A 12,196-nucleotide genomic window follows, 5' to 3' on the forward strand; every position below is an offset into this window, starting at 1 on the left:
TCTCCAGTTTGAAATATAACCTTGGCAGTGACCATCACCCCTCAGAAATATCATATTTCTTCATTCAAAACCACAGGATTTTTCCAACATCTCCGTGATTAGCATTTATGCTAATTCTCCTATCTCAGAGAAATTTCTCTGCCTCAAAGGAAAAAAAACCCAGCCCCCAGCTAAAAAAAAAAAAAAAAAAAAAAAAAAAAAAAAAAGAGAGAGAGAGAAGGTCAAAGGATTGCGGCCATTCAGTGAATAAGTTGAATGGCAATGTCTTTGACAGGACTTAATAACCCAAAATGGTCTAGCACTCTGCTGGTTAACCACCAATTCCCTCCTAAAGATATAATCAATATTAAATATTCTTACAAGGTAATTTAATACAAACTGGGAAGTAAGCCAGTTGCCATTAGTGATCCACACTGGAGATTTGTGCATCTCCAACTTGTTACTTCCTGCTGCAAAGCACTATACAGGTAAGTTCAGTGCTTAGTTGGTAAGCAAAAAAACAAGTCTTTAAACCTTCTCTTTCAGCTTCATGGTTCCGTTTTGCCAATTTATGCAGATAAATCAGCTCTACACCACTGACTGTGAGATTCAATAAAGTTCTTTCTTTGGAAGATATAAGCCTTCAAAATCTGCTTCATGATTTACAAAAGCATCACTAATAAGTGTTCTTGTTAGAGCTGTAGACAGCCACTTTTATACAATGACATTTGTTGTCTTCAGTAGAAGGTGATAACAACCTGGGACTGCAGGCATGCAAGGATTTAATTGGCAGCCCTAGACACAAATGGATACCTGCAGCTTGCTTATATACTAGAAGCAGCAGAGAGTAATTATAATTGGAGCTTTAATCAGGTTTCATATATGTGACAGAATTTACAATCAGCACTGAGAACCATTCTCCACTCAGACCATACAGGTCAGACAGGCCTTTTTCTAAATAACATATTTTTGTTCTGTCTCTCATGTTCACCAACACTGCATTTGGTAATATCTGGTTTTCTTTCTTCTGTTATGCATTTATGAATCATTAAATCAGATTTCCAAAGTTATTCTTGTTCACAATTATCTAGATAAATAGATTTCTTCAAAAAGTGAGAAAGTGAGTCTGTTGTTTGACTATCATCAGAATCAATGGCATTTAGGCAACTTTGTTGCCTAAGGTTGTTTACAATATTAACAGGTCCTCATTTACATACTAAAAACATAGAAATGTGACTGAAACTTGTCTTTTATTTAGAGATGTGGAAGAAAAAAGGGAGGAGACCACCAAGATGATCAGAGGGTTTGTTGACTCTTGTACAAGAAAAGGCTGAGAAAATTAGATTTTTCAGTCCAGAAATAGAAGGCTTAGAGGTGACCTAATTTTGGCTTTCCAGTACCTGAAGGGAGCCTATGAGGAATATGGAGAGGGATCCTTTACAAGAACGAGGACAAGTGGCTTCAAACTGAAAGAGGGGAGGTTTGGATCAGATATTAAGAAGGATTTCCTTACTGTGAGGGTGGTGAGACACTGGAACAAGTTGCCCAGGGAAACTGTGGATGCCCTCTCCTTGGAAGTGTTTAAGGCCAGGTTGGATGGGGCTCTGAGCAGTCTGGTCTAGTGGAACATGCCACTGCCCAGGACAGAGGATTTGGAACACACTGATTTTCCCTTCCAATGCAAGCCACTCTATGATTCTATGATTTTAAAGAGGAAAATCTCAGATATTCCAATGGAAAATCCACCGAGGAGAATCAGTAAGTCACTCCCCAAAGAAAGGATACCCTCTGACAACAGTATGGGTTGTTGATGGTGCCAGGAATTTACCTTTTCTCATTTCTATTTTTTCTTCCCTGTATAGATGTGTTGAATTGTGACTGTGGGCAATACACACATGCATATGCTTAGAAGCACAGCCAAGATACCCTTGAGAAATAGTTAAAATTGATAGAAGTGTTATTCCAGTATTAATTAGCATTGTCCACTAGTTTGATTTTTTTCACACAATAGCAAAGCATATGTGTTTATTTTTCACATCACTATTCAGCACACACACATATTTGTGATTTCTAATGCCATCAATACACTACATTGTTTTTAGTGTTCTAAAACCATAGAGCTCTAATCAGTATTGACTAATGATCAGTGCTAGTTAAAATTCCTACCCACTTTCACTGCTTCTTGAAATGCCTGCCTTCCCCCTCCTATTGGTACTTTTTTCACTTATTGGTGCCAAAAAGCTTGTGGCTTGACCTAATAAAGGTAATAAAGGAGGGCCATATAAAATACAAGGTATAATTTTCACTTTTGATGTGTCTCCGATAACTTTCTTCTGGGTCTTCAATAGAAATTTCCTTCTCCAAAAGTGTGGATAATTTTTACAAGCCCTTTCCCTTTCTGTCTGGAGTCAAGATCTATATTAGGTGGGGAATTTACTCTATTTTTATTTGAATTTTCTGGAATATCCAGAGACTGGAAGAATTTGCTTCAGACTAAGACTCGGGCAACAGTATGGTTATTATACTTAGTGACAAAGGAAATAAATAGTATACTCACAGAGTTAGAGACAATTGAGTCTCCATAAAGTCAATTTACTCCTTCCCCTGTCCATACAGGTTTACTTTCTATGGTACATATTCTTCCTGATTCTTTGTTCTGTCTTGGTTTTAAATGTCCATGGGAGTAAAGAAAATGTATTGAAAATTTTGATGTTCTCTTTTCTGCTGCACACAAACATTTGCTTTAGTGCTTCCAAGAAAATAAAGTAAAAGAGATTAAGTTCCTATGCTTTATTTTTTGAGAAACTTCTAGATATATATTCTGTGGCTAACATCTTCAGCTTAACAAGAGATTTATGTTGTAACAAGGAGAGCACTTTTCAAGACTTTATGCATTTATATGTCAGTGGATAGACATTTCTCATATTTAATAGGCCTCTGATCAAAAGCTGAAGTTATTCCAGCAAGACTCATGTCCCTGTACATACATTCCTAAACTGCCATTACCATGCATTTCATCTTTTATTTGCTTGCACATTGCACCAGTTTTCTGTCTGCACCTGTTTTTCTTCAGGATATCTATCTTGAGTATTTCTGCTAGTACTGTTGTATAAAATGTGCTGGTGAATTGGCATATTGGCATATTATAATAGCACTGACATAACTGAGAATTAATCACAGAAAGTCACCATTATTTTACTTGGTCTCATTTGTCTAACCTTCAAGTTATCTGAATGAAATAAATAAAGCTTCAAACATGATGAAAAAAAGCATAAATCTCAAAGAGTTAATGGGAAATTATCATCTCCCTTTAATTCTGTCAGTTTTATAAAAGGAATGTGAATTCAGTTGTGTTTTCTAGCTCATAGTACAAGAGGGCTGATGAAATAATAAAGAATATCAGTGATGTGCTAAATACAAGAGAGGTTTATAATTGCCTACCATGTAAATTTTTTTCTCTTACTTGCTACAAAAGCACTTCCTTTCTTTGATTATGTTTATAAATTTTGCACATCTGCATTCTTTGCTAGTGTATTGACTTATAAATATTCCAGAGTTAACAAGGTATGAGGGCTGTTAAAATACATGACCCATACCACTTCTTCTATTTCCATTTCATGTGTTTACCATTATTTCATAGATCTGACTTGGGATAATACCTGAAGATGAATGTTGAAGACACACAAAAATCCATTATACTGTGTTACTTGGAATTTCCTCTGCATTCTTGTCATTGATTTGTATTTGAGTTTATAGTAGAGTTATGCTCATGAAAGATTTCAAAACACATTCATCACTCTTTCCACAAGAAATGCAAATTGGAGCATCCTGTCCTGCGGCCATACATGCAAAAGAAAACCCAAACCCCACAAACAACAAATGGACAGCAAAAGTGAAGCCCTGACATACTAAAAATCTTCAGAAAAGAACAGGAAACATACAAATACAATCAAGCATCATTGTTACTTATTTATACGTGAGAAGTTTCAGACTTGCAAGAAGGAAGTCAGCAGGGACTTTTATTTTATTTTTTAGGTAATAGATAGCATGAATTGCTATTTGCTGGGTCTCATTTATTTGTCATGACACCTAAAACCTCAACTTTGGTTTTGCTAAACAAATTTGAATTTGAGCTACAGAAACATTCCTCCCCTCCCCCCACCAAAAAGGTGACCCTTTTCTATCTGATAATACTTGCAATTATGAAACTTCGGATGCTTTTTAAACACCAGTGACACTACCTAGCAAGTGTAGCCATGACTATAATCACTGCAAATGAAAAATATCCACACAATTGTAACAATGGATAACTTGATGAAAAATTTAGACACATCACACAAAAATCTTTAAGAAGGGAATGTTCATAGAAGAGTCCAGGAAAAGGAAAAGTCAGGAAGGTAATTTTTCTCCTGAAATTCCCTCCTCTTTCCATCACCTCTGGTTTTATGGACTTTCAGACCAACACATCCTTTTAAACTGAATTCTACTCCAGGAACAAGACTTCACCTGTTTTGCAAAGAAAAGAAAGACTTTCTATACACTTGAGATTGGTGTCCCATAGGAAACTTACTGCATATTCCCTTCATCTTTGCTTGTCAGGAAAAGCAGCACAGAGTGGATTGACTGATGCTCGCAGCATACCTTTGATCTGAATGAAAATTTAGCACTCACACTAAAACCTCTCCCATCTTTGAGCCAGTGAAAAGCAGAGGGAAAGTAAGCACAATTAAAAACAAATGCCCTAGAAACAAGTCAAAATTATGTCTCTAATCAAATATTTCCTGTGGACATCAGGCAGGTATTAGGTGGTTTGGTGAAAGCTTAGGATGCTTTACAAAAGCCCTTTATCTCCAACAGTGCAAATGAGGTTAATGGACTAATTTTCGCTCTGTGATTCACTTCTTCTGTTCTGTTTCTTTGTTTTATGCAGATAATTGGAAACAACAAAGAAACATCATTCTCTAGAGCTTAGGAGGGAAGGGAAGATCACTTCTTTCCAAAACCACAAATTTAAGAGAAGAAAAAGAAGAAAAATAAAACCAGTGGGCAGAAAATAATAGTTATACAGAAGGGTAACAGGCAATTAGCACCCACCCTTCCACATTCACACAACCTTCAAAAATGGCTCACAGCTTCCCCTAACTCTTTAGGCTTGAATAAAACATCACTACTGTCTGTGCCTTGAGAGGAACCCAGTACTGCTGGGAGATGGCACTGGAGAGGCAGAAAGCAAGGGGGAAAAAAGCCTTTAACAGTATTGAACATACTATTCTCTGACAGAGAAATAATACTCTTATGATTTACTTACAGTTTTTCAAAACTAGAAAAGTCAGTTCTATGAGCAGAATTCACAAAATATTCTGATTTCATATCTCCTTTATTCAAATGTTACTGCATGTGTTGTAAAAATCTGACTCTACTGGTCAACGACAAGCATTTTTTAGAAAATATTGTACTGCAGTGCTGAAATGCAACTTCTAAATCTTCTCTTCAGCAAAGACAATAGCATTGCCCATAGTATACGTTTTGTTGCATTGACACCAGGAAACAGGAAAATAAAGAGGCTCACTTACTTGAAATCAAAGAAATGGAAGGTTTGGAGAACAAAACACTTGCATACATATAGTAGCTCCTTCAAAGATGAAATAGGCCATCAAAGAGTGTGTTCAGAGCATGCTAGAAAGGCTGTACAGCCTCTCCAAACAGAAATTCAATGGACTGAGCTTTCTCAGCATTTTTAAAGCTCAAGAAATATAGCAGTGGGATTGGATGAATATCATAACACTGCTATTTTTAAATCTCATCATTTAACTTCTCCATCTGTTAAATATATTTATATTTCATAATACAAAGGCTTAACAGTGTAAATATCTGCAACTATATTTAGCAAAGAAATCTAGATCAATTTTCACAATGAAAACATATCATCACTAAAGAATTGATAATTATTTCTGCTGGCCATCTAGCATTGTGCAGATGGCTACTGCCCTCTGCATTCAAGAAACTCACTTCCTAACCAACTATAACTTTGCTGTATTTGCAGCAAAGAAGTGTTTCATGCTATCTTCTCTGAACTTATTCCTAAGGAAACTAATGAAAAGATATTTGATGACCACCTGGCCCAAATGTTTGAGGTTCCCCATATTCTCCTTCTCGGCCTCCTCTTGCAAATGTTATTTATTAAAAGCCATGACTTGGAGTGCTTCTAAAGACGAGTAAGGAGGACCATGTACATTTGAAGAGAATAGAAAAAAAATACCTTTGCCTTACAAGATGCAGCTCAGAATATAATGGTTAGATTTCTAACATGCATCCAAAAGACTGCCTTTAAGTCACAGCTTTTAATATATTATTTATATAGCAATATTCATGTGGGAACATTATATTACAAATGGGTTCTAGAAATTAAGCTTCCTCAGATTCTGACAGTTAATATAAGTATAATATTGCAAATGCAGATTTTGAAATAAACTTGGGACATGAAGGTTAGGACACCACTGCTCTTTTGACATGCCTTTAGAAGACTTTTCAGAGAATGAAAGATACTAAGGAAAAACAAACACACCATAATTTGCGTAACAGGACCATGTATTTTCATGAACAGATGTGGGAATGTGACTTCAGGGAATTCATGATTGACTTCCATATCCCACTAGAACAATATCTGCATTCATGCTTGTTTTTCATGGAGAAATGGTGGAATTTTTAAGTACAGGTCAGCAATCACAAATCAAGCAGATTTCATAGTCCAACTGAAATGACAACAAATCAACCTGACTTCTGACCAAGAAAGGCTATAAAAACTACCTGGAGGAGCTGGACAATCTATCCCTCAAGGACAAAGAAACAGAGGTAAAAAACATTTCAGAAGAAATCAGTCTATCAATCTTTCTCTAGAAATGTAGTAGTTATCTAGGGATTTTACCTATCAAAATTAACAGAATTTAACACTTGATGTATTATGTACAGCATTTCTTGTCATTGTCTCCTACGTGTGCTTAATAACTTCATTTAATTAGAATGTCACAAAGTGTTCTGACAAATTGAACATATGTTTTGACAACAAAAAATAATTTTCACATTAGCATGTGGAAACTGGCTATACTAGAACTCTTATTTGAGGCAATAGGCTAAAAAACAATATTAGCTGAATTGTGGATATTGAAAACATCCATGTTACAGCAACAGGAAGTTTAATCTTGTGACAGACCAACTTTGATTTGATAAAAATGAAATGAAAATAATCCTGAAATTACTGTTTCCCCTTTCTACTTAGAGTATTTCATATAACACTACATTTTCCATTCCTTGATTAATGTTATGACTATTTATAGCACCACATTTATATTTTATTTTTACTAGACATGCACCCTGTAATTTTTAAAAAAATTCAATTTTTAACACTGATAAATCTGCTTTTAAAATTTATGTCCTCTGTCTGAAGAATTCATGTTCAATGTTAAATGTGTGGCACACTTCAAAAGTGCAACCTGCATGTTTTTGTATCGAAAATATTTTTGACACACAAATGGACTTTTTAATATAGAAATTTAAATGTCCACTTTAAAAATCTAAGAGTTTTGATGGCCTTTTTCGATTTTCATAAATGTTAACATAGAAGACCAAGCAAAAAAAAAAATACTGGAGGCACAATTTTAAAGAACTCTTTTTTAGTATATGGACAGACAAACCAGACAAAAATACTGAACAGTCTAAGGCTTCAATCTATGAGAGCTTCTCAATTATCCACAATCATGACAGGATTTAAATATCAGCAAAAGTTTAACACCTGTCCTGAACAATGATTTATTGTTTTTCCTTTTCAAGGTTACAAACTTAAAAAGTTAGGTTCATTTCTCTACTTGATGCCTTTTGTTTAAATTAACAAGAGTCCTCTTTCTCTGAAATGCTCAGAGATCTGAGATATCATGCCAAGTTAGATTGAAAGTGAAATTAAACTTAGTGTTATATTCTTTGATGAGAACCACCTAGGCTTTTAAGCCATAATAACCATATAATAATTACATCCTGAACTCCATTTCATCTGTTAAATAGATTAAAAGACAACAGCACTTTACACGCATGCTTGTTTTGATTTTTTTACCTCCAAAGAAATATTTTTCTCCAGTCTTGACTTGTAGAGGGCTGTTGGTTCGAACAGCTGAAGCTTCATCGCTATCAATGGTGAGTACCGCAAAATTTTCCTTCGCTAGGAATCGAACTTCATGCCACTGCCCATCATTGAGACCAGAGCCTGTGAAGGACAAAAATACATTGCAACATTTTACTTACTCCAGTATTTATTATCTCCAAGTGTTTTGTATGTCTCTCTCACAGGCACATCATATAATGTTTGACAAAGGCTACTGCAGAAATGAAATAATTTTAGTGGGATAACAAGCTATTGTTAATAAAGTAACTATTACGAAGAAATCCATATTATATCATAAATACAAATCACAAAACTACTGAAGTGTCCATGCTTACAGGCATAACAGTATTTGAGTATGTGTTATCATTCACATTTCCTATCAAAAGGCCCATTTTACTAGTAAAGAATATGTCTTAATTGTTTCTATGTTCAAACTCAGAAGGAGAAGATATTGATTCATCCGTTTAACTATAGTGAGCAACAGTGCCAAAGGGCACATTATGCTCAGGTTAGGCATATATCAAGCTAGATATTTCCAGGGAAAGGAAAAGGAAAAAGAGGAGAGGAAAAGGCTCACATAGGTGGTGAATTCACAGCTAATTGAGATATAGGGCTACACACAGCAGAGGAAGACACAGGAAGACATAATCATGGAGGAACTTCACAACTAGCAAATGTCTCAAAACTCCACAATTTTACAGGAGCACTGTCCTCCAAATACTGACAGCAGTGAAGCAGATGAAATTGCTCATTCATTTAGATCTTTTGAAACCCACAGAATTTATATGCTTGTAATATTGTCTCCAGCAGCTGGTAGGAAGCCAGTTTGCCTGGCACATTAGGAACTGTCAAAGGGTACTGGTTTGTTCTACTCATTTCCGCACAGACAGGTTATGCTGGGTCAGCGAGTAAGTAGCAAACGCTGTAGTAAAAGCAAATTCCAAATTATGGCCCCTCTTGCAAGCAACATTTTCTCCACCTAGAAAAAGTCACCTTAGCAAAATATCATTTGCCAAAATAATCCTCCATGCAACCTAATAAGCTGCTTCTAAAATTAGGTGGCATGCAAAATGTCAGCAAAGTATAATACAAGAAAATGTTTCAAAATACTTAAAAGAATGTTGCCTTCTATGAATAATGAATAGTAGTCATGGCAAACAGATATACCTAAATATTTGATGGATATTTTTTCTTAGTGTCTTCACACCTTTTTTTAAAATATGAGATCAGGTTGAAATAACATAGATAGCTGTTAGAATGTTCTCAGAAAGTTCATTAGAATAAATAATGGTTGCAGAAGCCTCTTGAAAATGTGTCAGTAAGAAATGCTACTACTGAATCTTGTAAGCTTTTTCAATCTAGATCAAGAACAGATGAAAGGCCTAATATATCAAATATTAGGGAACTTTTTCTTTCTGTTTGCAAGTTCTTTTGCTATCATTTATATTATATTTGAAAAAGAAGAAACTGAAAACCACATAATTATAAACCAGATGAAGTTAATTTCCACTGATAATAAACTAAGAAAGAAAAAGACATAATTCTTTATAGACCACAAAATCAAAATTTTTACAGCATGTGCTATTACAACTGAAGCTTATCAGAGTATACTTAAAACCCCAATTTTCCAGCCCGAAATATTATTATTATATAATAAATAAAATATTAAATTTTATTTAATAAAATAAATAAACCTAATATTAAAAAATTATTTTATATTTTTATCAAAGTATTCAGTACTACCTTGAACTGAATAACAATGACTAGAGACTTCTGGACAAAACTAAGAATTGGCTATTAAAACACAGGGCACAAAAGCAGTGGCATGAGCTGTTCATCACTAAGTGAGGTATATCTAAAACACTCTCTGGAAAGGGAGATATTGCTGAAATCAAGACAAAATGATATGAGACAGGAAGGTACACAGCTGAGCACAGCCAAGCCCATCAGCCTCAGGCAGGGAGAGGTGAGGGAAAACAGGGCAAAAAAGTCCCTTCCAGCTCCAAGGGAGAGTGAGAGCAGGGAAGGGAGGGGCTCTGGCCACTGGGGCAGAGGAACAGCTCAAGAGAGCAGAAGAAGAGTTCTGGTGTTCCCCTGCATCCCCTCTTATGCTGCTCAGAAACAGGATGTAAAGGAGTTGGGACTGAGGAAGTTGAGCTATAAGAAGAAGGAGGAAGAAAGGTGTTGCTTTAATGATTATCTTTGTTTCTCACTACCTAGATCTATTTTAATTAGCAATGAATAGAATTAATTTTCACAAGCCAAGTCTGTTTTGCTTGCAGCTGTAATTGGTACATGATCTCCCTGATTTTATCTCCCTCCATGAACTCCTTAGTCTTATTTTCTCCCCTTGCCCTCTTGAAGACCGGCAGTGAGGGAACCCACCGTGACAACTTATGGAGCTAAAGACAGATGATTGTGCTATAAAATTACAAATTCACTGACTTTCATATAATAAGGCTAAGTTCACCATCCTCACCTCTTGAAGATACTCCTTCGTAAAAGAATTAACTGAAAGTACTAATGAGGAAAATGTTTTAAATTAAATATGGCATGAGATGCAAAATAGTTCAGTTTTTTTAATCTGCATTTTTGTATTTTGTGTTTTTACTGTACTCTCCCCATGTGCAGTGAAAGGAAGACCCCCTCAAGCTCATGAGCAGCACAATGAGAAACTGAACATTGCCATGACTCAAGGCAAAAAGCAGGTGGAGGGAAGGTGGATCAGCAGAGGAGGTGGTTCTCCTGAGCAGATTGGAAAATGAGAGCATGAGAAGAGCTGCAGTTTAAGAGCAAAAGTGATTTTATGCATTCTCTCTGTGTGCACAGCAATTAGCAAGATATACTAAGGGAGCACATTACTGTCTGTAAGCTGTTTGCTAGAGGCATAATTGTAGAAGCATTGTTGTTTTGACTGTATTAAAAATATCTGCCCCTACAAGTTGGCATCATTCCTGTCAGTCTCTGAAAGATGTCACTGTTTCTGCTTTATGAACTCTTCAGTGTATCGATACAAAATAATGATGAATTAAGGCTGTTTTCATCTTAGCTGAAGGTATTAACCATTCTCATGGAGCTTTGCAGTATGACAGTAATATACCCAACTGCTTTGGCTCAAAGTTGTCACAAAAATTCTTGTGTAATTTTATGTTTATTTCAGAAAACTTACTGGTAGATTTTTTCCTACGGAGTTGACCAATGAATGCCAATGAGTATTGCTCATTATACTCAGCAAATACTCACTATTATCTTTACAGAGTTGCGCTCCCCAGTAAAAAATCCTAAAAGCCCCTTTTATCTCTGCCACTTTTTTAATCTGATTTTTTATTTATGTGTATTAGCAGCAGTAGTGTTAACCCTCCTCTATTAGTGAGACAATGATTTGTGTCAGGAACTTAAATTATTATTGAGATATATGACATATTCTATATATACACGTATATATTATGGGGGATGAATTCTGTAGCTGCATGACTTGTTCCTATTGTAATATTTTATTACAAGCCTTATGTATATTGAGGGATTATTTTTGCTTGCTGAGATTTTTCTATAAACCAAGAGTCATTAGTAAGAGTAGATGGTATAATCTCCTTTTAATAAAGAATTTTCAGTTGGAAAGTTTAGGATGGCATCCCAAATGCACAGTGATGATTTCTCATTGCAGTTTAATTTCCTCATCTGAGCTGATAAATATATTTATTTGCATTCCCTTTTTTCTTACTCTTTTTTGGTATGCAAGTTGAGAGAAAAAAAAAAGAAATACATATTGCTGCCACCACAAATTCCCTATTGAGTTCTGGAAAAGATGGTTTCATATGCAAATTAAATATCTTAATGAAATGCATTCTCTCTATGTAGGTTTTCTATTTAAATGACATTATTTTAAAAGTAGGACTCTTGAGTTAGGCACTTTGATGGAACAAGAAGAAACATATGTTTTGCGTATTACAGACAAGGAAGAAGAAATAGATTAATGAATACAAAAAAGTACAATGGTTTAATACTTAATGAAAAATTCAGAAAGATAACATCTGGTCGGGTTTTGCCCCCAGGGAAAGTCTGTAG

At 35.3% G+C, this 12,196-nt stretch overlaps 1 protein-coding gene across 1 annotated transcript in view; it reads right to left on the reverse strand.

Annotated features, from left to right (window-relative positions):
• The window catches only part of LOC136367952 (contactin-associated protein-like 2), a 149,724-nt gene extending 140,717 nt beyond the window's left edge, over window positions 1–9,007 (reverse strand). Inside the window, exons 1-2 of the mRNA XM_066330252.1 lie at window positions 8,908–9,007; window positions 8,084–8,233 (exon numbers count right to left, since the gene is read on the reverse strand). Coding sequence (XP_066186349.1) covers window positions 8,084–8,233; window positions 8,908–9,007 — 250 coding nt within the window. The remainder of the gene's footprint in view (window positions 1–8,083; window positions 8,234–8,907) is intronic.
• Window positions 9,008–12,196: the final 3,189 nt, after the last annotated feature.

This window comes from Sylvia atricapilla, chromosome 1, assembly GCF_009819655.1.
Source record: "Sylvia atricapilla isolate bSylAtr1 chromosome 1, bSylAtr1.pri, whole genome shotgun sequence".
Lineage (NCBI taxonomy): Eukaryota > Metazoa > Chordata > Aves > Passeriformes > Sylviidae > Sylvia > Sylvia atricapilla.